The sequence below is a fragment of the Pantherophis guttatus genome, chromosome 1 (assembly GCF_059756535.1).
Source record: "Pantherophis guttatus breed Tessera chromosome 1, ASM5975653v1, whole genome shotgun sequence".
In the NCBI taxonomy this organism is placed as follows: domain Eukaryota; kingdom Metazoa; phylum Chordata; class Lepidosauria; order Squamata; family Colubridae; genus Pantherophis; species Pantherophis guttatus.
Genome location: NC_142063.1, coordinates 97,392,277 through 97,419,528, shown reverse-complemented (window position 1 = coordinate 97,419,528; position 27,252 = coordinate 97,392,277). Strand labels below are relative to the sequence as shown.

The window sequence follows — 27,252 nt, the reverse complement described above, 5'->3', positions numbered from 1 at the left end:
CCTTGCTAAGGTTAGATTTCTGCCCTCCGAATACAGAGATCAGCTCCTCTTTGAGCTCAGGTAGAAAGTTAAAATCTGATTCCACTTAAATTCAGGCAAGTATTGGAATCTCTTCACAGGAGTTACACTGACCACTAGGCAGGGGAGGCCTGCTGGGGATATGCAGCAGGGGTGAAATTAAAATTTTTTCCCTATTCTGTGGGCGTGGCTTGGTGAGCGTGGCAGGGAAAGGATATTGCAAAATCTCCATTCCCACCCCACTCTGGGACCAGCCAGAGGCGGTAAGTGCCAGTTCTCTGAACTACTCAAAATTTCCACTACCGGTTTTCCAGAACCTGTTAGAACCTGCTGGATTTCACTCCTGGTTCGCAGGAGTTCAGGAGAACCTTTACCTAAGATTCAGTGCAGTTCAGAGAACCTCCAAATCCCATTCCTGGCTGGCCTCTCCCCGCCTCCCCTCCCAGGAGTCCCCATGCGTCCTGTTTTGGATGCGGGTAAGTGCAGGGGGCACATGGAGGCTCAGGGAGGGCAAAAAATGGACCTACCAGAAGTTTGGGAAGGCTGGAAACAGGCCTGTTTCTGGCCTCCAGAGGGCCTCCGGAGTATGGGGAAGGCGTTTTCACCCTCCCAGAGGTGCGAGGAAACCCTCTGGAGCCCAGGGAGAGCAAAAATCCCCCCACACACCATGGTGCAGGAGGCCAACTAGGCCACGCCACTATGGCCATGCCCATCCAGCAACCGGGCAGAGACCCCTTTCTAAAATTTTTGAAGCCTATCCCTGCTACCAGGATATACTGCAGAACTAATATTGTCTTATGTTGGGACAATAAAGAAAGAATTGTTGATGTGTGTTGATTTTCAACATTTTACCTTTGACACAGCAGCAAAGAAGTACAGTTTGGGGAGGGGGTGGGAATCCTCTTCATATTATTTTCCAAGAATTTCACTCCTTGTCTTCTCAATTTCTTTTTTATTATCATGATTATTAATTTTGCAGCTACATTCTCAATATAATTTATACCTTTTCTGTAACTTCATTTTAACAACTGTATTTTTCTCTGATACTTTTATTTTTCATCAGGCTGTTGTTTTATTATCCACGGTGTATGTTAAATTTAATAAAATGTGCTTATTTGTATTAGAAATATTTGCTTGTCACACAATCTGCATTTTGTATAAGAAACTCACTGTGTGAGAAACAGAGAAAGACCTGGAGGGAGGAGGGGGAATGATGGAGATAATAAATGGTTCGTTAGTACTTCTCCCATGTTGTATTGCAAAAAATGGAGATTGCAGAAGATTCTGTATGATCTGTTCCTGATTTTCAAAGCTCATTTATGATTGTGTTCATGCTTTTCAGTCAAACTTGTCTTCTGGGTCAAGAACATGCAATTTGCTTGGCAAGATTTTCAGAACTGGTGTGCCATTGCCTTATTCCTAAGGCTGAGAGGGATCTGTGCCTAATACAGGACTAGAATTCATAGTATCTGGTGCTTTTAATACTACACCAAATTGGATATATACATGAATATCCATCATGTTTTTCCTTTTTATTTAAACAGTATTGAGCAGGAATAAGAATTAAAGCCAAAGAAACAGGTATAAAGGCATCAAATAAGAAACAAACAAACAAACAACTCCCAACTCCCATTCATCAAACCTTTCAATTTTTTTTCACCTTAACGGTGTTCCACATATTGTTTTTGATTCTTTAGGCTTCCCGCTTGTCTCTTTTACAAGATCTCATCAAGTCCACCCAAGCATGACTTTCTCTTCTTGCTCCTCTCAACTCATTCTTTCTATATCTCTTTTTGTGACTGAGTCATCATTCATTCTCTTTATACATCTCAACCCACTTTAATGTAGTTTTCTATTCAGTCATGTTCATTCTCTACTCATTTGTTCTTCTACTTCTTCTTATTTCACCACAAATGCTTCTTAAGTATTCCATTTTTACAACATTCAATATTTATATTTCTCCTGACACAACTGGTTTTCATTTCCATATAACAAATGGGTAGAAGCACATTCTTATCATAGCCATTTTCACTTATTTCATGAACATTTTTCTTTTAAAAAAACTACTTACCGCCCACTGCTTTTTACTAGTTTTTGCATGTCTTAAATTTTTTCCATGCCATCTTTAGTAAACATTCTACTTGAAGTAATTCATTCCATATTCCCTATCAAATACAACCACCTTGGATTTTGGTTTTCAGATCCATAATTCTCACTGCAAACATTTTCTGCAAAATCATTCATATCTTCAGGCAACAGCACAGCATATTTGCACGTCACTGTATACGGTGGTTCTTAAAAACGGGTGACTCTTTTCGAATTCTCTATGGCTCTATTTCTTCCCTATTGCTCTATTTTCTATTTCTATTCCAGACTGATTGAAGAGTTTCTCCATGAAGTAAGCCTGGATCTCTCCCTGTTTATGTTTAAAATGGAATTTAAAACCAACCATTTTGACTGGGTTTTCAGAGTTTAAGTATATTATATATTTTTAGTTGGATTGACTCGTTTTAGTATAATTGCATGTTCTGAGTTGTAACAGTTTTCATTTACTATAACCTGCTGCAAAGATTGGGATGAAATTTAAACAATGTAGAAGTATAGGAAACAACATGTACTGATAGTATTAGATGGTGAAGTGGCATTGAAAGCATTACATTATCAGGAAAGCAATAACATTCATTAGCCTTTTGAATGGATAGCAGGTGTCTATGACAAATCCTTCTCTTCTGATACAATGTGGCTGTGTCTAAAAACCTATTTGCATTTCTATTCCCATCCAAAATTTGTGGAGTTTTATGTATCTTTATCTGTACAATTTTTTATAGGTAAACATACAATAATTAGAAAAGTAGCTTCAGATACACAGTGACTTTCTAGTGGGATCATTGTCTCCAAAGCAGAAGATACCATGTTCTTGAGCTAAATAATAGAATTGGTGATCTCATGGAATTTGGGCCATTCTTCAAAAATTACTTTTTTACAAAGGTTTTTTTGGGGGGGAGGTGTGTATCCATATGTGAAATTGTGAACTGGTGGGCAGTAGCTGAAAAGATTATCATGGGGATTCTGTACTTTGATGGAAAAAATGATTGCCCATCTCTATTGTAAGGAAGGTCTCAGAGATCCAAATTGGCTGGGGACCATCCAATAATCCTTCTTATCCAGCCCTTATTTAATCTTCACTTTCCTTTATATGGGCATGGAATTTAAAAAAAAAACTTCAGGAGTGAATCCTACTAAACAAGGACCCATGAGTAACAGTTAATTTACCAATATCACAGCCTGATCTAGATTAGGTCACTAAATCATTACTTCAGAGCTGAAATAGGCAATCTATTTCTAATTTTGAGGGACAAGTTTCCTCAAAAATAATCTGTTAAGAATTTATATAATGGGTGGAAGCTATTGATTGAGCCAGAGTAGAAATTGTTATGGATGCTGTTCTACCCCACACCTCTTTTTCTCCTTCTGAAACTCTCGTGTCTCTCTGTGTCTCTCTTTCAAGCATTGTTCTTATTTAGTGGTAAAGCCTATGATGAGAGCCAGGTTGGTGCTGTGGCAGAAATTGGGAAACTATGGGTTGTAGTCCTGCCTTAGACACAAAGCCTTAGGCTGATCACTTTCTCTTAGCTCTAAGAACATAAAGATAAAGCTTTTCCTATCCAATTATGTCTGACTCTAGGACATGGTGTCATCACCGCTGAGGGAGCCAGTGTTGTCTGAAGACATTTTCCATGGGCATATGGCCAGCATGGCTATATGCCAAAGGTGCACAGCACACTGTTACCATCCCACTGAAGTGGTACCTATTAATCTACTCGCATTTGCATGCTTTTGAACTGCTAGGTGAACTGCTAGGTGGGCAGTTGCTGGGGCAAGGAATGGGAGCTCACCCCATTGTGTGGAGCTCAGATCTCAAATCAGGACTGTCAACTTTCCAGCTGACAAATTCAGCATCTTTAACCACTGAAATAATGGCAAACTACCTCTGAAAAATCTTGCTAAGAAAACTTCAGGGACTTCAGGCAATCTTCAAGAATTGGACACAATTGAACAGAAGGGGAAAAATGCCTATGGTATATATGTTTAATGGATTGTGCAGTTTGTCAATTTGCAATTTAACATAAAATATAATGGCAATATTATGAATGGATAATTAAAGACTAGGTAATATAGGCAGCCTTGAGTGGGAACAGAAACAAAAGAAACTTTCTGATTCATAGTCTGACACATCTGTGTTACAGATGGCTATTATCCAGTGAAGCTTTCGCGAGGGTGGCCGGTCTCAAGCTAGTGAAATAAGATTTTATTAGATTTGGACAACATCTTGGCACATGGAACTTGGGCAATGGCTCAAATCAATGAACTTAGTGGTGCTTTCAATTATTCTCTCCAAACACTGAGTAACTACAATATTAATGAACTAGCATACAGCTACTTGGGCTTTGATTTCCTCTAGACATTTGGGGCTACAAGTGGAGCTCAATACTAACTTTTACTGGTTTGAAAACAAGCATTTCACGCTGAATTATTATTTTCTAGACAGCTGATGATCTAGGAATGCCTAGACACTGGCTTTTCTTAGGGACCGAAAGTTGGATAACAAATTATTTTAAATATAAAATGGGCAATATCTTTTTCCTATTCCCATTTTTCTTGAAGAACAGATGAGTTAATATGTACTACAGTATGAGTGGGGGATAAGGTTAACTATGCTCTAAGTCTGATCCAAAGCATGTTCTTTGCACTCAAAACTGACCCCCCCCCCACTTTCTTCATAGTAACTTATAGCTTGTCCCTCAGATTTCTTTCATGCACAATTTTGGGGAAAAAATCTGAATGGAAATAACTTCTAACAATCTGTTTGCTTTTAAACAACATTGCTTCAGTAAGTCTTCCTGAAATTAATGCAAACTATTATTTAAATATAATGTCAATTAGATTTGTGATGGGATAGCTCTTTGCCTTAGATTGCTGCTGCTGTCTAGTAGCTGATTATTCAGAAGCTATTCACTTGAGAAGGCAGCAAGTAATTTTGCTTTATGGGATCATGGTGATAAAAAGAAAGCTAATGAATTTGAATGTAATATTTTTTTTCCTTTCTGTAACTATGAACCTTAACCATAAATATTTAAGAACTAAAGTGCATGTAAATTTGAAACAAGTACATCATGCTGTTTTCTGTATAAATTTGCTTTTTTCTTTAAGAAAAAAGTGCTGCTCATGTAAGAATTACCTTTTTGTGCATTAATATAAATAAGAAACTTGCTAGTTGTTTTCACAGTGAAGGAAAATGAGGCCTTGAATGCTGAGGTAATAATGTTTTTGAAACAATAATGTTAATGAGGAGATAATGCTTTTTTTGAGGGGGGAGGTTGTAAAATTTTGAAATAGTCTCGCTAGATGTTTGCACTGGAGAAACTTCCAGAAAAAGTAACACAGAGTCTGAACTAGTATAATTTACAAAGTATTCATACTCCTCAGGTAAAAGCTGTGGAAAAAGAAATACGAACAATAAAAATTCATATAAAAAAGTTTAGGTATCTGTAAATCTTCTCTGGATTTTGCTTCTAGGTATTGCAGTGATTTCTTAAGAGAAAAAGTCTGAGGTATCTAAATAAGGCAAGAATGGAATAATTGAAGGAAATAATCTAACATGCAGAATGCTTGGGGATTCAGGTTTCATTTATATTAAATGGAAAGAGAAACAACACCTGAGGTAAACTCAAGTGAAATATACCTGCAAAAGTATTTCTGCAGCATTCTCTTCAATAAAAGTTGAAAGTAATGCCTATTGCCTTCCATTAATTCCCACTGTGCAATGCAACTGCCACAAGCTAATGCTTTGGTAGATTTTATGAATGATCTTGATCAGGGGTGTCAAACTCACATTGTCACGGTGGCGTCACGTGACATATCGGGACTTTCCCCCCTCCACTAAACTGGGTGGGGGCATGGCCAGCATGTGACGCATCTGGCCCATGGGCCGGGAGTTTGACAACCCTGATCTTGATTATATAGATGGTTTTAGTACAAATTTAAAACTGTTGTGAATATTTAATATCATAATCATCAATGTCATCATCATCACCATCACCTCCTCCTAAGATTCAAATGGCCCTCAATCTGCCCCAGATTTTTTAAACATAGCTCTTCATTAAGGCCTTTGTGAAAGAGAGACCCCTTGCTTCATTGTATTTGCCATCTTGTATGTTTAACTTTTTATCGTTTAGTGGTTTTATTGTAATTTCTTTTTCTGATTGTTGTGAGATGCCCATAGTCATTGAGAGTTGGGTAGCATAAAATGTATTATCATTACAAATTTTATTGCAGGTCATGCGAAAGAACACAAAAATAAAATATAATATATCTTCTAAAAAGGCAAATGATCTACTCCACTATCAGGTTCTGAAGCTACAATTGCAAACTGAGCAACAGCAAAAGATATTTTAGGATCTTTATGTGCCTAAAGAAGCTGGGTGTGGAATGTTTCTTTTCATCCAGCAAATAACCTAAAAATTAAACATTAATTCATTATGAGTATTTTGGTAAAAGTAAAACATAATTTAATGCAATTCAGTACTTGTCTTCACACTGGAAAGTCTTTCAGCAAAAATCCCAATTTTGTAATTTAACTTCTATGTGATGTTTTCAGGAAGAATAATAGTTATCTGTGGGAAGAAGATGTGTCAAGTCTTGAGATTAAAAGTGACATTTTAGTCAGTAGGACATTCATAACCACATCCTTGTTCCGGAATTTTATGAGCCATGACTCCAGATGTATGACAATATTGCCACATATTTCACCCCTAGGAATAATTTTCTTAGCAAGCTGGTTTGGTTTCTCTCTCTCTCTCTCATTTATTATAACTGATGCCTGGATTTAGATGTGCCAGTATTATACCATTGGGAAGTTTCAATATATCTGGTATATATTGAGCACCTCTAGAGAAAAAGAAAGAATTCCTGCTGAAATCCTTCAGGAATTCACAGTAACCTGGATAGTGTGAGGTGTGTTGTTCCTCTGAGTATTTTCAATACAAAGCCCAAACACTTAAAACAGGAAAACTGTTCTATTTTGTATCCCTCAAATGCCCAAGTTATTTTTCAAAAGCCTCTCACAAAACACATGACCTTTGTATTCTCATGTTAATATGTAATAAGAAATGGTGGAACATTTCACCATCAGTGGAACAACTTGCCTCCAGAAGTTGTGAATGCTCCAACACTGGAAGTTTTTAAGAAGATGTTGGATAACCATTTGTCTGAAATAGTGTAGGGTTCCCTGCCTAAGCAGGGGGTTGGACTAGAAGACCTCCAAGGTCCCTTCCAACTCTGTTATTCTATTCTAAATGGGCCAGTGGTCTTGTAACTATTATGAGGACTACTGATGCCTATGTATTATAGTACATCTGCTGTAAAATAATTTAGATATTAGCTTATTTACCAGTTAGGAGGGCCAAGATGCACTCTTTTGTAATCCCGTTACTTGTCAACACCACAACAGAGAAGGACTGCTGTTATGTTCATCTGTAGAGAACTGTAAGAGATATTATAGCAAAGTATACATGGATTTTTTTAAAAAACAAAGATGATTATGTACAAAGAGGTAAAAGGATGGTATTTATAGAATATAGAATTAATGTCAGGGATAATTTAGATTTTTGGGATTTTAAATCAAGAAGTGCAGTGAGTACTGAGCTTTGGACATTTCCAAGCGAATGGCAACCCATATTTCTTTTGTATATCTCAGTCTTTTTTGGGTGGTGAGTTAGTTTTCCAACAGTATACACTGGGCTAATTTTCTTTGAATTAATCGTAAATAGTTGAGAAAAAAAAAAAACCAAGATTCTTTTATGTATGAATTGCCAGCTTACCCTATTTGGAAGCCCTAGAAGGGTTCGGGATTGCAGTTTTAGCAATATCAGATTGGCAAACCATTTTTGGATATTACAAAGCAATACAAAAAGAAGGAAAGAAGCTGTCTGAGAAACTCCACCATGATGTTTTGGGCACTGATGATTTCCTGTAACTTCCTTGTCAACAGTGTTGACGTCCTTATTGAGCTACAGCAGATGCAAATTTGAAACTTTATAAAAGTTCTGGTTCTTTCAGAAAATAGTCTACTATTTTACATGCACATGGGATATGAGTGATTATTCCAAATATTAATATATTCTGCAAGGACCACTGAAGGGGTAGCCGGCCCTATGGAAGGTTATGACCTAAAGTGATTTTACATGGGGGCAGATTTGAAACCTACAGTTTATGCAAATAGGTCCCATCCTTGCCGTCACTTGACCAGCATCCCCAAACAGCTTTTAAAGTTTGTGGGCTCAGGGCCAAGCAATCCCACAAAGATAGGTTTTAAATGATCTCCATTTGGCATCCATAATATTTAAATTGGCCCTCTGACAGTTTAAAAAGTCTCTTGAAGAATGAATTTTAATACCCAGGATTAATGTTCTTAGGTTTCTGCTCTTTATTTTTCTGTTTATAGTTTATGACCTAATTCTGTTTTGCATTGCTTTGGGGTTTCATTAAAATCTTTGCACTCCTCTAGTTATTGCAAAGGCTTATATTGCTGTTGCTATTGAGAATACTATTGCGTGACAGCAGTGGTTTTTATGGGTTTAAGATTATTATTTTTTCCTGAACATTGATGGGTGAGAAAGATGCTCTGTAAATCAGTATCGAATGAGATTGTAGTTATCTAGAATTTCTAGCACATATTGTGCCTAAGGGGTTTCTGCTTGAGTTTAAATGCCAACACAACTCAAGTGCTGCATCTGAGTTAAAGACTTGATGCCTGTTAGGATGCAGTATGTAAGGGCAAACAAGGATAACAGCCACATAGTAGACATATCATCATACCAGTAGCTAAGGATAATCATTTGATGGCTGGAGGAAAGGAAGTGGGATGAACTGGTGTGATGTTGACATATATCTCTTGTCTTGGGTAAAGAGGATGAATATAGGCTGCCATTGTTATCTTTGGGATGAGCTCAGTAACAACAATAACAACAGCCAGCCAATCAAACAGTCTGAAGTCAGTCCATGACTCAGAAGTAACCAAACAAACAACATCCACACTAATTTGCATCACATAAAAAGGTATTTAAAGACCTTTTTGCTCTGACAGACAAGCACAATTCAAAACATGATGTCTCCTCAAATGGTGATGAAATGTTTGCAACCGAATTGCCAAACTTGGAGCTCAGACCAACAACCCAGCTACCAACCCGAGCTACTTATATTCAAATATATTTCATTATTTTATCTTTCTTTAGTTCTCAGATGTGGAATTGTCTTATAATGGCGCATAAGGCCCGCGCCTATTAATATCCTTTCCATGATGATATACAGCATATACAGGTAGTCATCGACCTACAACAGTTCGTTTAGTGACCGTCTGAAATTTCAACAGCCCTGAAAAAAGTTACTGATGACCATTTTTCACACTTATGACTGTCGCAGCATCCCCATGAGTACATAATTTACATTTGGATGCTTGACAACTGATTCACACTTAGGACTGTGGCAGTGTCCTGGGGTCACGTGATCCCCTTCTGCAACCTTCTTGAGAAGCCAAGTCAATGGGGAAACCAGATTCTTACTAATTTAACAATTGTAATGATTCACTTAACAAGAAAAGTCGTAAAATGGGGCAAGACTCACTTAACAAATTTCTCACTTCGCAACATATATTTTGGGCTCCATTGTGGTCATACGTTGAGGATTACCTACACTTGAATGCTTAATGAATGTACTGGCAGCCATTATTGAAGAAATGGTATTAAATAGTTCTCCAAGCAAAAATGTAACTATATGGTGGTGATATTCTGAAGGCTGCTTCTCTTTAGTACAGTCTGGGAAGGGGAACATAGTGGCATATAGGTTATTAACAAAGACAGGTGCTTCTGCCTTGCTCCAGGCAGCTACAAGGAAACAGATGGATGACTGTGTTACAGCTGCCTGAAGGTAGATTTTGCTGTTTTGCTCACCATGTCACAAAGGTCACATATTATTTCAGGATTTCCTGCCTGAAGTCTTATAACCTGCAAACTTTAATTAGAACAACTAATCACCAAGACCATCTCTGAGAATTACTTTCTAGACCTCATTTTTGGGGAAGAAGATGAGATTTATTATTTCCACTGTAATACTACTAATAACTTCCATTGTTTTGGACAGCTTTAAATTGTTTATATTTTATTTTATACTGATAGCAACCTTTAGTGTTCTCTGGGTAAGGAAGGTAGAGTATAAATTGAAAGAATAAATTGAGAGACAAGGAACCCCCTGACATTCACAGTTAATTATAGGAAAGCAATGAAGGAAGAGTTGGTTTTCTTCTCTGTGAGTGTATCTAAAAGGGTGCCCTCATGTGACCATGCCTTTTCTGCCAGGAAAATCCAGCATTTGTTTTGTGGCTTGCAGCCATATATAAGTAGCTCTATTCCAGCTAGACAAAGAATAAGAGAGATGCATTCCAAGAGATTATTGGAATGTCCTTGGAAGACCAATGTATTGTTGCCTGAGACCGATCAGGATGGTGATCACCATCCTGTGATACACAGGATGTGATACACAGACATCAAGAATAGTGCTCAAGTCAATGACAACTAAATAACTAGTTAGGTGCTAATCAGCTAATCAATTTCAAGGTACATTCCAGCTATTTTCAGGCAAACTAAAACAAATCACACTAGATAGCCCATCCCAAATCATAAAAAAAAAAAAAAAGCTTTTAATCTCTTTTGGTCTGTGAATTACTTATATTAAATTAGGGAAATTCTTCAGATTCTGATGAACTTCAGAGCCAAAGCAAAATGATTTAGGCATATCACCCAAGCCAGTTTATATCCAGATTTGGGTTGCCACAAACACATATTTAATTTTCTGATCTGTACTTTCAGAGCTTTGTAATATTATGACAGCAGTTCTTTCAAAGGCCGCTTTTTGAACAATCAATAAAGTGTGGAAAGAGAGGAAACAATGGAAAAGATAATAGCTGGATTTCAATGACTGAAAGCTGTCTCTGGCTCAGAAAGTTCCTAGCAATCAATAAAGGACCACACTGAAATTTACATTATGAGGATTACAAAAATTGTAATTTTTTCTCCATTTAACTCTGCCAATTCCCGCTTGGCAAATTCTTATACTGAGTGGTTCCTACTGTCTGATAAATGTTTTGGCTTGCTGTGTCAAACAATTGTTAAAAATTGTTCTGTAGTTTGCTGCTTCTTCCTTTGGGCTTTTTTTTATTTGTGTATTGAAAAAATACTGATATAAAATAATTTCATGATCTTTCTTTCCTTCTTTCAGTCAATATCTTGTTCCTAAGCTTTCTGTTGTTTGTTACATTACATATTCTGTTGCTAATGAAGATTATGATGATGGTATCAGCAAAGTCATCTCAATATCTTGTTTAGCTTGGATGGTTATTGGTATCTTTATCACAACTGATTTCATTATACTGATTTCTGTTGTAGAAGGCAAGTCATGTTTTGTAGGTTTCACTATTTATTTGAGTATATATGCAATTATTGTAATATATGTAATTGTTATTAATCTTACTGTATATTAATGATGGTCCCTGACTGATCTTGAAATGGTGACCAGGTATACCTGGTTAATCCTAGTATGAAACCCCATGGTTCCCTAGACAGGGAAATTCCTAGACTGGAAAATTAAATATGTTTTCATATATACATTTCATATACATATGAAAATACACCAACAACTGCTGTTGAGCTACCTCTCCAAGTCATCCGGCATCAAGCTCTTATCCCAAAGGTGCTTTTCAAAAGGCAACTGGGCTTTTTTCCCCTTGAAGATATTTTGCTTCTCATCCAAAAATCTTCTTCAGTTGAACTTATTTGCTGAGAAGTGAAACATCTTCAAGGAAAAAACAAAGGAAGTCCTGTTGCTTTTTGAAAAAGAAAGTCAATTACATTTAGAAATATCAATCCCTTCAAAAACTTCTAGATGTCCCACAAATTGTATCCCATTTAATCAAGTCCAAAACACTCTTGGGATTACAACTGTTGCAGGGCATATTTTTTAAACAAAAGATTTAATAAAAGAGAGTATTTGTAGCTCAGGGTAGATACGAAGGTTCCTTGGTGCTCACCCATGCTCTCTGATCTTGTGTTCTGACCTAGGCTTCCTTAGAAAGTATACAGCACAAACTTAGTCCCAGCAAACCTCTTTAATTCAAACAGCTGTGAATTATTGTCATTCCCTGTCCAAAAGGCTTCTCAAACAGTCTGTCAGGGGAGTGTTTATGAACACTTATCTCCCTTTGAATGCTGCCAGAGAACTAATTGCCAAATGCAGGGCAAGGCCAAATTTAGCACAGAGTCAAACAGAGCTTTTCCAGAGCTTCTACCGACCAGATGAACTAATTGCTTCCTGCAAAAGCTCACATCCCGTTCACTTCTCTTTTATGTCTTATGGGAGGAGCCAATCATCTCCAAGCCTTACTCCCAAGTCGACCCTGTTTCCTTAATTGTTCCTGTCTTCTGGCAGTTCTGCACATGCGCACACTGGGAACAGGTTCACACTGTTCTTCTGCCTTGCTGATGTCAGACTCCGGAGACTTCAGAGGCAGCAAAGAACTACCAGATGGCCTTGCCCCCCTCTCTGCCTCCAACTCAGAGCCTTTATCTGAGCCTTCCTCAGACTCCAGGACTGGCCCACATTCCTCCCCAACCTCCTCACTGTCTGACTCTGCTGCCAGCTCTGCTAGCCACTGGTGGGCCACAAAACCTTGCTTGTTTTCTTGCAGATGTTTCAGTACCTAAACTAGGTAACACTAGCACTGTTGATGTTACCTAATTTGAGTAATGAAATGTCTACAAGAAAACAAGCAAGCTCATAGAGAACCAAGGACCCCTCAACAACAGAGTTGAAAACTATTGGTGGGAACACATGTAAATCTTAAATCCATATGTATACACATTTTGGAAACTTGAGTTTTTGAGTCTTCTTGATAAACTCAGGTAACTATTTGAAGACTTATATAGCAGTGTCTTTTATCAATTGGATGATTTTGAGTTATTCACTCTTTCTCAGTGTGGGAAAGGCGGCAACCACTTTCAAAAACCACTTGCCAAGAAAAACTGCAGGGACTTGTCTAGGCAGTAATCAGGAGTCAATACTAATTCAAAGATGCACATGTGCATGCACACAGACACAGACATGGTCACACATACATGCACACAGAGAGACAAAAACACCAAATTTTCAACAATAGCATCAGTACTCTTAGACAAGGACATAGGGTCTAGTTCACCTTTTTTCTTTGTTGTATTACTGAAAAGTGTAGGAGTGTCTTACATCCCTGATCTTTGAAAAGATGGAAGCTTTTCAAAGGAAAGGTTGGCTGTTGCCTTGGTTTTTTTGGAATGCCATGGAAGAGGTCAATTCAATGGTTTTCTGTTGTGCTTTATCTTCACTCTAGCTTTATACCCATGGCTTACAAATAATCTTCTATCTGCTTATGAGAAAATGGAAAGGGTCTGCCCCTACTGAGCATCTGCTTTGAGGCAAATTGATTCCCAAACCTGCAGAGCAAACCTCCTTGCTGAAGTGTGAAGGCCAAAGTCATCTCCAGGCGAACCAAGCTGTGAGATCTTACATCTCAAGAGAGGCTTCAGGCAGGGGGTTTAATACTAGGAAACATAGCTTTTAAGAAGCTGAGCCATTTCAGTCACCCATGCTGGCAGTAGTTATTGATGGTAAGCCAGACAGAACTCTTCCTAAGAAGCTGGAACAGGCTCCTGGATGTAAATTGCTTGAAAAACAGCTATCAATCTTTCATGTCTGCTCATTCTGTCAAAGCAGTTATTAGATGCCTGGTAATTTTTTATTTTGTGTTATGTTCGCATACTCTTTTTGTTTGCAGTTTTTAATGACTTGGGTCTGGAAACAGACAGGGAAGGCTCCCATAAACATTTCCAGTCTTACTAAGTTGTCAAAATTCAAACACTCTTTCCTGTCCTAGTGTGGACTCGTGCAAGATGGCATTGGGGTAAGGAAAAGACTGCACAAAGATGTACACTTGTGAGACATTGCAGGAATGGGGGAGTATTTGTTGTGCATCTGTCTGGAGCTACAGTGCCAATTCCTATATTATACTATAGGGTTTTTTTTAAGGATTTTTTTGTTAACCACAATTCCAAGAAACAGAAAGCAAATCAACATTTGTAATTGAACTGAAAAGAAATTCATGAAATGTCTCATTTTTTGTTTGTGGGAGTGGGTGGGAAGGTGGATGATTCTTGCCTAACTGGACAGGTTGCATTCAAGAAGATATTGACATTAAAGGAGGTGTTACCTTTATAAAGAAATAAAGTTCAATCCTCTAGCAGCAACATTTAATACAGTTTTGGAATTTCTATAGGCTGCTACGTTCCTGTTTACTATTAAATTGACAAATCTTCCTTCAAGCTATTTTTTGACTCCTGGTGACATGGAATTGGCTTCAACTACTTTCTCTCAAAACACTTTTTCAGATTGCATACCTGGCCTTAGAGCTTGTTATTCCCTGGTAATCTGTCATTCAGTACTACTCTGATCCAATTATGTTTTGCTTCCAAGATCTGACACCTAGCCTTATGACACTTGCTGGGACTTTTCCATTTTCTATGATCTGATATTAAAAATTATTTATTTTCAATTTTGCTCTTAGATGTTTGAATATCTTTGATTAAATAAATCTGATTCTGAATTTCAGAGCTCAGAGAGCACCAAGGACTCCACAATTCAACCCTAGCTACATATATACTCTTCTATTGTCTCTATATTTAGATTTGATCCAGATTTTAAATCCAGGATCTGATTGTATATTTCCTATAATTAGAGCCAAAGACACGTGGAAGATAACAATTTAATATACATAAGTGATATCTCATCTATTTATTAAAACAAGGTACACAGAAGTAGCATGCAGCAATAAGAACAAGACAAATATCTTTATACACATACAGATACATATTCAGATAGATATTTCTATTCCATCTCATCTCATTGCTTATTTTTGATTGTGCTGTAATGATATTGTTTTGATCTAAAAAAAGTGGCATAGAAGCAATAAACTAATTGATCAAAACTAGTTCACAGCTGACTTGATTATCACCTACCATTCTACCTCCTTGTTCTCTGATGATTAAGCTGATTTTTATCCTTTAAAGAATTTCTATTTGAAATTGGGAAAAGTTGTAACGTTCTGGGCTTATAGCATCTGCAAGTCCTGCATTTCACTGTTCTCTGAAAATGTCAAGGTGGATAGTTTCCATTTAGGAGTCCTAATTGTGTAGTGCCCACATTAAAATATTGTATAGTGCATTAATGTGCCGATGGAGCTGTAACAACACTCTCTGCTCAGGCTTCCAATATGTATTTAAAAACTGATTAAAAATCTAACTTGCATAATAATTTTTTAAAAATGAAATGAAAAGTTTTATCATTCTTTAATGAGAAGCTGTCAGACTGCATCTTTTAGTTATTTCCAAAGCTTCAGAAATCAGCTGAAACATCAGCAAAAATTTTAGTTTAGGGACTAATTTAAATTCTTTGGGGGCATGACTTCACAATGAGAAAAAGTAATGCTTTTATGGATCTACTGTGTTGACTTCATAATCACACAGGATAACTCTAGGGTGGTACCATCAAAATTGGAAAGCTTTATGGCACTAAGAATACTTCCAAGCAGAAGCAAATTAGTGAGGACCGTATGAGTCAATCATTATGTTCATTTCTTATTACCAAGTTTCTTTCAAAAACCACAAAGTTATAAAGACATTATCCTTTTTTTGCCATTATTTAAACTAACACTCGAGTTATCTTATTCTGATACATTATCATTCAGGTTGTTCTGGCTTATAATGATACTTAGGGTAATGGTTGTTTCATTAAGCACAATGAAATGGCAAGTGGTTGAAGCTACCGGTAGTTGTAAAATCCTAGCAATAAGTTGCAGATAAGGATGTAAAAGAATTCTGATCAATATTCAGTTCTATGCTTATTCACCTCTCCCAATCAACAGAGTAGTTCTGTTTGTAGAAAACCTCCTTCCTTTTCTCTGTATTTCCTGGAAAAATCTTAGTATTTACGATATGTTACATTGCACAAACCTCTACAGTTAAGCTGAGTTGTAATATGGGTGTTCCTGCTCCATTCTTATGAATTAATCTCAGCTGTCAAATTCACAGATATCAGGCTGGAAAATGTGTCTCTGCGATCCTAAAACTGTGATTTCCTGATTCATATTTTATTTTTGTAAGTACATCTAGGAAAAAGATGTATGCTTGAATGATATAACAGGACATACACTGTTCAAACAAACCATTTTTTTATTCCTTCACAGATCATCTGTCTCCTGTGGAGGAGGAGGAGAGGAAGAGAGAGAGAAATTCATTTTACATTGTAGATTTAGCCTAATTTTGAGCATTTTGCTTCTAATACTTCAATTAGCTATTTATGAGATAACTTTCTTAAAATATGAAATAAAATTTAGCTGAACATCTTGCTAGTAAATGCTGCTTCCTTTTATCTGCCATCTATTAATAATGAAGTCACCTATTATTTTTTCCAGTTTAAGGAGGAAAATCCTGGTAATTAATGTTCCTGCATGTTACAGGATTTCTGCTTATATTACCATTAAAATATGGTTATGTAACTGCACTAGAAAAGCTCAAAATCAGGGAGTGGAAGCTAATGTATGTGATGCCTTAAGCCTGCCTTGGAGAGAGAACAAGAAATTATTACTACAGTCTGGAGTTTGCGTAAAGCTCTGCAAATGTTTTTCAGTGTAATTTGAAGTTATACAATAGATAGCTCATATGTTCAAATGGGCATAGTGAATTCAGATTTCAAATACTAGATTTTAATCACATACCATGTTTAACTGGTCTATCCAGAATAAAGACACAAATGGCAGTGAAAATGTAACTGGAGTGGCTTGAAAAGAGAATTTTGGGTGTTTCATCACAATTTGGCTCCTTCTGATTATTATGCATAATCCAAATTCATGTAAAATAGCACTTACTGACAATCTTGAATATAAACACAATTCTGGAAATAAACCAAATCACATTTCTTTGCCATTTGGCGTACGTTTTGTTTGAAAACATCCATGCGTCTTTGAGCTTAATGAACAACACAGACATGATAGTGGGGACATAATTCTTCAGTGGTTCTCCTTGCAAGGCCGGTCCCAGTTGGTATTGGTGGGAGGGGTATGGTTGATCGCTAGGCACTATTCTGTGGGTTCTGCCCCTTTGTGGGCTCTCCCCTTCTCCCTCCTTTTCCATATCCACTTGAAGATGCTGGGGGAGGTTATCTCTTGGTTTGGGATTAATATGCCAATCAAAATTGGCCTGTACAAGAGCCTGTAATACAGTGGACTAAAGCACTGTTATTAACATCTGCTGCTTGCAATTACTGCAAGTTCAAATCTCACCAGGCTCAAGGTTGACTCAGCCTTCCATTCTTTCAAAGGTAGGTGAAATAAGGACCCAGATTGTGGAGGCAATAAGCTGACTTTGTATAAATATACAAAAGTATGAAGGCTATTGCTTAACGCATTGTAAGCTGCTCTGAGTCTCCGGAGAAGGGCGGCATATAAATTAAAGCAATAAGCAATAAAGCAATAATAATAATAATAATAAATAAATAAATAAATAAATATCTCTGTCTTCGGCCATCTAAGTAAAGCAGTCAAGGTCATTTCCAAGTGTCTCGAGATTGTGAGAACCTGGTTATGGTTTGACCTTGCTGACTGGCTATGGGTTTGGGAGGAGAAGGAGACAGCCCTTAAGGAGCGAGAACCCACAGAATAGTGCCTAGGGATTAGAGGATGAAGGAGAACCACTGCAGAATGATGCCCCAACTGATTTCACAATGTTGTCGCTCTCTTTTCAATAGGTTCAGTGCCATTTTACTTCATCTAGCTCCTTTGTCTTTAAAAATTATATTTTGTGCTACATTGTACTGATTCTTTTTCTTTCTCTTCACAGAGAAGTTCTGTCATTTTCCTTATTAACAAAATACACAAGTCTAATGGCATCATTGGTGAATTGGAACTTCTAGAAATTTAAATGATAATAAATAAATATGCTGAGAAAAGGTACAGTATTAATTCGGACTACCAAAATGTGAACAACTCTTAGCTGCTATCCAATTGTTTGGATTTCTGTTGCCCACTTTTGTATTTTTAACTTCAGAAAACTGTAAAATCCTGTGATGTTTTTCATTGTTGTACAAACTGTACAGATTCAAAAGTCTTGAGAAAACCTATTGATGTTGCCTTTGCTTTAGCATTGTAAACACTTTGAGTAATTTTAAATCCTGTTCCTCCCCTCAGTAGGGAGAAATGCTAGAATATTTTACATTACAGGTAGGAATGTAATTTTGAATTTAGCTGAATGTCAGAATTTTAAATTTCCTCATTTTCCTAGAGAACACTGCTTTAATCACCGAATTTTTCAAACTAGCATAATTAATGCCAATACATCTTTTATCCATTTAGTGATGATTCATTTTTCACAGAATATAGGCTATTTTCAATTCCTCCTAAAAAAATTTAAGATTTTGTGTAGTAGCTTTACAATTTTTATAATAACTCTGAGATTAAAAATTGCATCATGATTTTCTGGCTCATTTAACAACTGTTGGCAATGTATTTTAATGAGTAGAACTAACGCTTCGATTAATCTAGCAGGCCTGGATGCTGAGCAGAAGAGCTGCTTAAAACTCAAGCTCTGTCCTGGCTCTGACTTAATGTAATTTTTGCTGGCCATGACTACAAATAGTCTTTAAAATTTACTGTAAAATGAGACTGCAAGATTTATTGAATGTAAAGAAATAAGAAGAAACCATTTGCATAATAGTTTAAACTCAAGGAGAAAGAAGTGCCTTGATTCCATATGGTTTTCAGGAACAAGAAAAATGGTAAGCCCTCTCCCAAATAGTAACAAAAAAAAAAATACAACCTGAGGGAGGAGGTTTCTGGGAAATAAGAAATGTCTTCTTTATGTTCTCTTAGTTAATGAACAGATGAGTAAATCCTAGCCTGGTTCGAAAGAAGAGCTCAATTAATCCTGGGGAAAGTTAACTATAGAAACTAAATTAACAGAAATGGATGAGTAATTGAGATGGCAACTTCTAAAGCAGTGGGATAAGGTGAGAAATAATGCCTTACTTATGAAAATTCAGGACATTAAAATAAAATGGGAAAAATGATGACAATTATATTCAGAAGTTAAAAATGTATGAATTTGCAGAGGGTGATTTAAAAGAACTATTTTTGGCTTGGAGTTTGATTTGGATTAGAAGTATTTTGTTGGATTTTTAGTTAGATAAATATAACACCAAATGGGTTCACCATCTGCCAAGACAAAGGAGGACTAAACTTAATGAAGCCCAGATGTGTTCTTGTTGGTTTTATAATATAAACAAGCACACACATACCCCTAAGCTGGTAGCAACTTTGAAAAATCTTCCTGCACTTCAATTTAATAAGTCAGAAATAATTGTTTCATTTAAAAAATCCTATGAAACAAGATTTATATCCTTTTACTTTTACTTCAAAATTACAGGACATTAAACATGGATGGATTCCTTTTCCAACAGAATGATTAAGAAGATAAAAGATTTGCAGTTTCAGTAAGTAGGAGCTGATTGCACAGTTTATGGCTCTTAAAACTGAACTATCACTTGGAAGATCAAAAGAAGAAATTAATGGGAGAGGTGGCAGCAGTGTAGAGATGCAGGAAAGCCGAGCTCATTCTGATGATGTAGTACGATAAACAGCTCAAAATTAAGGATTTTATTTTCAGATAGACAACTTGATCTATGAAGAAGAGTAAAGAAATGAACTCAGGGTGAATCTTTAATACCTATTGGCTATAGTTGAGGGGGGGAGAGGGAGAGGGGGGAGAGGGAGAGAAAGATGGGGGAGGGAAGGAGAGATTAGACATTATGAAGAGAAAACAAGTAATACACTAATTCATTCATTCATTCATTCATTCATTCTGTAGACTTTAGAGAAGAACAACATTAATGTATGTGGAACATTACTATCCCTTATTGCACCCTCCAACATACCAAATATTTTTTAAAGATTAAGACAGACATCTATATAATATTGAGTGATTTAGTTCCAGTTTGAGAAGTGAGATTATCATTTTTGAAGTAGTATTACATAAAGAGAATGTTGGGGGAGGTGGATTGAATCATTACTAATTCAAGGGATAAAAGTAGTTACATTAAGTGTAAAAAGGATAGTTAATTAACATCTATATGTGTTCATTTATAAAAGATATGAAGCCACATCACAAAAAACTTATAGTCTTGATTGGGAAAACACTTTGAGACTTAATGGTCTTCCAAATCCAGAGGAATTTCTATTGCATCAGGCTACTTCAATATTATTTGAAAATACAGAGATATTATATGGGATTAGGGTTCCCCTAGTATTTTATGTTTCAAATAAATCACAACTGGTTTTTTTTTTTTTTTTTTTAGACTAGCTACTCACAAGTTCACCTCATATTATGATCATCCTGGAGAAGGTCTATCTACATAGGCACTAAGTGTTAACTTGATAGCACATACTGTAACCAATCACCAAAATTACAAAACGGTGCAAGTTATATGGACAGAGCTGATTAAAGTAAGAGATCATCTACCAGTGGAATGTGAATTACAGTGAGTAATCAATTATAGACATACCTAATAGTGAAATGTTTATTTAGTTCTGTGAAAAAATTCCGAAGCACTGAAATGCTAAAGCAAGCTATTTACCTTTTTGATAGATCTTAACATAACCAAGTATTAAATGGGAAACTTTTAAAAGCAGTTGCAGGAGAAAAATGAATTAAATAATTGCCAATGATTACATAGAAGACAAAGGAACATTGCAGTTTTTTTCATAAGGAAATACCAAAATAAGGTACCAAACTTTTAACAGAATTTAATTATTTACTGTAATTAAAAAAAAAAAAACCAGAATAACTGAAAAGATCGTTCTCAAAGTTATAAATTTATAAACTTAATATTTGGAACAGTTATAAAAAATGCAAATGTTTTAAGAAAAAGATGCAAGAATTACTTAGGGAGAAAAATGAATAGAAATTGGAATAAGAATATTGATGAAATTTGTTTCAGTACGATTTACTTTGAATAAAACTATTTTTTTTAAAAAACGGATTAGCAATCCTAGCACACTTACCTAGGAAGAAAAGATGATTAAATTGATTGGATTTACTTCAAAATAGGTTTGTGTAAAATTGTACCATGCTTTGATAGAAAGTAAATGTGTTCTGCTACATTTATTTAGACAAGTATAACTATATTCCTCCACTCTGCCTACAGGAAGAGGATATAAAATGTTCCTACTCTACATTTTGTATTTCAAGTTACAGTCTTAGCATAATGATTTCTCTGTGGAAACCAGCTTCTAACACCAAAAACCAGCAGGCAAATCCATGCTTTGGGTAAAGTGAGTCTCTTGAGTACTATGAAAGTTCTAGTAATTAATATAAGACTTTTAAGTAAAAGGAAATGACATGTAATTAGTCAAATGTATTTTTTAAAATCAGATAAGTTATACGCTCAGTACTTAACTGAAACTCTATGAATGCTAAGGGATTCTTCCTTTTCCCTTAATGAATCTACAGAATTGATGCAGGAACTCTGTGTGCTTTTGTATAGGTTTAAAAGAATGATGCACTAATATTGGTAAATTGTACTTAGAAAGAAGAGACAACAAATGGGGAAATACTTAAAGCAAAGAGGGACTAAAAGGAATATAAAATTCTAAATGCTCTTATGAAAAAGTAAAAGAAAAACCAAACTGGATATCCATTAAGTGCATAGATTGCTCTTATGATAGATAGCTGGCTTACCCAGGTTAAATAAACAAAGAGACTATTGTGTTTTTATTCAATAAAATTTTATTGTCTGAATTATAAATATTTTCCATTTTCCCCCTATGTACAATTGCAAAATACTTTAACATATTCTACCATCACCTGCCATTCAGAATCAATCTATAAATCACATGAAAATGCCATTATGAAATAAAAGTGTCCGTTCTCAGCCGTCAAGCGGACACTCACACACTCACACAAAAATGAAACAAGGAGGGAAACTGCAGGTGTCGTTGCAAAACGTTTGCTACACAGTAGCAAGAAGAGTAATGAGAAGATCTCCTCTCCCACTCAAAAGTCTATGTTGGCAAGCTTTTCAGGATGTTTGTTATAGACCAGTGCTGGCCAGAACATTTCTGGAGAACTAGTTGGAATCCAAATTCATTGTCGCTGTTTTCCTGCAACTCCAGGCAACGTTTGGATTTTCTGTTCTGGATTGGACCTCCCTTTTAAAAGTGGAGAAAGAGAAAATAGAGTCAATATTTAAGTTAAAAATCAGTTTTCAACTCATGATGGTTCTAGTTACTTAATCAAAGAGATTCCAAGCTTTTGTTTATGTACTGTAAGCAATTTGGGGAGAGTTTTAAAGTTGGATGGACCCTATCACCCCTCTGCATCTTGAATCCTCTAGATCAGTGATGTCGAATCTATGCGCATCTGGGCCGTAACTCGGAAGAGGAGCTGCCCAGGGACATGCGCACCCCCGAAAATGAACTTCCGGTTTCAGCTACTGAACTTTGGGTTTCAGCCAGCTACTCTTCCATGTTTCTGGTGCACATGCGCACACGACGATCAGCTGGCCGACACGCATACTCACGCAGGAAAAAAGATGACCAGCTCTTCTAGTTTCCAGCACTGCCACATGCAAAAAGGTCAGCTGATCATCATGTGTGGATGCGCACCAGAAACCCGGAAGAGGAACAGGTGACACTGTGCGTGCCAGGTGACATGGCTCCACGTGCCACTTTGGGCACACGTGCCATAGGTTCGCCATCACGGCTCTAGATGTTCTCCATCTCATCTATAGTCTTCCAATGAATCCAGTGATCCTTTTCATTTTACTGATTTTTTTTCTCTTTCTGCCTTTTTTTAAAACACATGAACAGAGAGAGTTCTAAACTGCCATTACTCAAAGAACAGCTATAGGTCTATGTTGGGTATTCTTAAAAAAAAAACAATGTTGGTGGCTGGCATTGAGTTAGCAATGTGTAATTCTTCTGATACTTATTTTAAAAGACCAACGGCTCAAAATAATTGATTTAAAACATTGCACACTAGTGGAAGACTGTTTTATGGAAACAACATTCCAATGTGAAAGACTATGATTAAACAATACTTTAATACCAATATTCTGCTAAGCAAGCCACAAGAGTGCAAGCAACATGCAACGCAAAGCTGTTCTTCTTTTTCCTTCATGTGATCCTGTCCATCAGTGCTCGATTTGGATTGCTATGTTGAGACATCAACACAAAGATAAAAGTAGAGTTCCACTTTCACTTCCTACCCCTAATGATCTATGAAGCAGGATTGCATCACAGCTTTCCTGGGCTTGTTCCTGGGAGAGGTTGGGAAGGGGGAAGCGCCCAAGCAGTGGACAGAACTTGCCAAGTCTTCTTTCTCAAAATGTCACACGTGACATTTGTCACCAGTTAACAGCGGTGTCCCCCAGGGCAACATTTTAGGATCCACACTCTTTCTGCTATACATCAACGACCTATGCAATCATATTAAAAGCAGCTGTGTCCTCTTTGCTGATGACATAAAATTATTTAACACCCAAATGAGCAGAGGGATAGTTTAAATCAATCGATAACTTCTGAGGAAATTGCGTTAGCAATTAAGCAGTTGAAAGTGGGTAAAGCTCCTGGGACGGACGGTTTGACGGCTATTTACTATAAAACCTTACAGGAGGAAATGATAGAACCGCTGAAAGAATTATTTAACAATATACAACAGGGAGGAGAGGTACCTCCAACTTGGAAGACAGCATTTATTTCGTTGATCCCAAAAGAAGGGCATGACGATACAGATCCTAAAAATTATAGGCCAATTTCATTATTAAATACAGACTATAAGATATTTGCAAAAATTTTGGCAAATAGATTAATGACAGTCATGCAGCAAATGATTCACCATGATCAAACTGGTTTTATAAATGGTAGACAAATGAAGGGTAATGTAAGGCAAATTGTTAACTTATTAGAGTATTTGGGAAGGAACAACCAGGTCCCCGCAGTGCTTGTGTTCTTGGATGCTGAGAAAGCCTTTGATAGATTGAATTGGCAATTTTTACTAAAACTAATAGAAAGGATGCAATTTGGAGAACAATTTGTACAATCTATTAAGGCAATATATCAAAAACAAACAGCACAAATAATAGTTAATGGTGGTTTAACAGATGTTTTTAACATAGAAAAAGGAACAAGGCAAGGCTGTCCCTTGTCCCCGTTATTGTTTATTTTGACGCTGGAAATTTTATTAAACAAGATACGCGAGATGAATACAATTAAGGGAATTAAAATTAGACAGCATGAATACAAGGTACGAGCATTTGCGGATGACCTGGTTGTTACCTTAACCCAACTGGTACAATTGATTACAGCCTTGATGGATATAACCTGCTTATATGGACAAGTATCTGGTTTTAAAATAAATGCAGCTAAAACAAAAATAATAGCTAAAAATATGGTTAGGAGCCAAAAAGAAGAGATAGAAAGGTTAACAGGATTTGAAGTAGTTAAGAAGGTTAAATATCTGGGGGTCTATATTATGACTGCAAATACGAAATTATATCAGTATAACTATGTACCATTATGGCACAAAATACAGAAAGAGTTGGATAACTGGAAAAAACTACAACTGTCTTTGGTGGGAAGGATAGCTGCTGTAAAAATGAATATTTTACCAAAATTTCTATTTCTCTTTCAAATGATACCTATACTTAAAAAAGATGAGAACTTGAAGGAATGGCAGAAGGGCATAAATAAGTTTGTGTGGGCAGGGAAGAAACCACGAGTCAAACAAAAGATATTGCAAGATACTAGAGAAAGAGGTGGTCTTAAGATGCCCAATTTAAGATTGTATTATGAAGCTGCTGCCCTCTCAGCAATCACAGATTGGATAAACTTAATGGAGGAAAAGATATTGAATATTGAAGGATATGGTTTGGTTTATGGCTGGCATGCTTACTTAGTGTATGATAAGAAAGTAGATAAGACTTTTAAAAGTCATATATTAAGAAATGCTCTATTGCGTGTCTGGAAAAAGTATAAATATAAACTAAATGATAGGTTACCAATATGGACAGTACCCAGACACGCGATAGAGAACATAAATTTAGAGCAAAAGCAAGATAAGATTACATATAAGGAACTCCTTTATAAGGAAGGAGTCAGACTACAGTTAAAATCCATGGAACAATTAAAAGAAGAAGGGATTATTAAGACTTGGTTTCAATATGGACAGCTGCTGGCCAGATGGAGAGAAGATCAAAAAATTGGTATTTTGTAGCAGGATGAGAATTTGATAAAGCAAATAAGAGATGAAGGTCAAATGCACATAAAAAGGTTGTACAATGCATTATTGGAAATAGATTCAGAAACAGACTTAGTCAAGGATTGTATGATAAAATGGGCATAAAATGTAGGTGAACCAATAATGATGGAAACATGGGAAAAGATATGGGTTAGAAATGTAAGATTTACACAAGCACAAAATTTAAGGGAGAATTTTTACAAAATGTTTTATAGATGGCATTTAGACCCAAAAAAACTAGCTTGTGTGTATCCAAATTTACAACCCAAGTGTTGGCGATGTGAGTGTGAAAATGCTACATATTTTCATATATGGTGGACATGTAAAAAGATTAAGGCTTTTTGGATAAAAATATGGTGGATTATTCAAAATATTTTGAACAAAAAAAATTAAATTTACACCACAGTTTTTTCTGTTGGGAATAGTTACGGATTGTACTGTAATAGAGACTAAGCTGGTTTTGAACTTAATAACAGCTGCCAGGTTACTGGTGGCACAGTACTGGAAGAAGGAAGATCCACCTACTATTGATGAATGGACATTAAAAGTTGTGCATTTGGCGGAAATGGCAAAAATTTCATCATACCTTAAAGACCATTCAAATGAGAGATATATATCGGAATGGAGAAAATGGATTGATTACATACAGAAGAAGTATCCGAATAAGAAGATTCATATAGCTTATGAATGAAATAATATTAAGTAGTTTATGTTTTTTTTTCTGAGTTATAAGGAGTTAAGGACCTAGGGAGAACATGAAATGTAATAATTTGTTAGCACATTTTAGTTCTTGGTTTGTGAATGCTATACCCTGTGCTCGTTCTGGGAAGTCTAGGGAGGGGGGTTGAGGGGGGAAGGGTGGGGGGTGAAAATGTTTGTATTTTTCATAAAACTTTTCAATAAAAAAAAATTATTTAACACCACTGACAATGCTGCTCTGCTACAAAGCAACCTTGACCATGTGTCAGAATGGTCGCACATTTGGCAAATCCAAATTTCAACTAATAAATGCTCTGTCCTATACATTGGCAATAAAAATCTGAATACCAAATATAAATGGGCGGAAACGACCTTGTAGACGAGCCTCATTCTGTCAAGGACCTAGGAGTACTCTTCTCAAACAATCTAAGCCCCAGAGCTCACTGTAACAGCATTGTCAAAAAGGCATTAAGAATTGTTAACCTAATTTTGCGAAGCTTCTTCTCCGGTAACATTGTATTGCTAACTAGGGCATACAAAACCTTTGCCAGACCAATTTTCGAATACAGCTCATCTGCCTGGAATCCACACTGTATATCAGACATTAATACGATTGAGCGTGTTCAGAGGTATTTCACGAGAAGAGTACTCTACTTACAATAGAATCCTTTATACCACCAGGCTTGAAATTTTGGGCTTGGACAATCTGGAACTGCGCCATCTATGGTTTGATCTAAGCATAGTACACAAAATTGTCTGCTACATCATCTTACCTGTCAATGACTTCTTCAGCTTCAACCTCAATAATACACGGGCAAACAATCAATACAAACTCAAGGTAAACTGCTCCAAACTCGATTGCAGAAAATACAATTTCAGCAACAGAATGGTCAATGCCTGGAATGCTCTACCCGACTTCGTTGTTACATCCTCAAACCCTCACAGCTTCAACCTTAAACTGTCTACCATGGACCTCACCCCATTCCTAACAGGTCCGTTAAGGGGGCGTGCATAAGGGCACCAGCGTGCCTACCGTCCCTGTCCTACTGTCCCCATT

The 27,252-nt window shown here is 36.5% G+C and overlaps 1 protein-coding gene across 3 annotated transcripts in view; it reads right to left on the bottom strand.

The window, feature by feature from the left end:
* Window positions 1-21,968: 21,968 nt before the first annotated feature.
* The window catches only part of GALNT18 (polypeptide N-acetylgalactosaminyltransferase 18), a 351,472-nt gene continuing 346,188 nt past the window's right edge, over window positions 21,969-27,252 (bottom strand). For all 3 annotated transcript variants that reach the window (XM_034417086.3, XM_034417087.3, XM_087878750.1), the window contains exon 11: window positions 21,969-22,408. In XM_034417086.3, coding sequence (XP_034272977.1) covers window positions 22,262-22,408 — 147 coding nt within the window. In that variant the 3' untranslated portion in view covers window positions 21,969-22,261. The remainder of the gene's footprint in view (window positions 22,409-27,252) is intronic.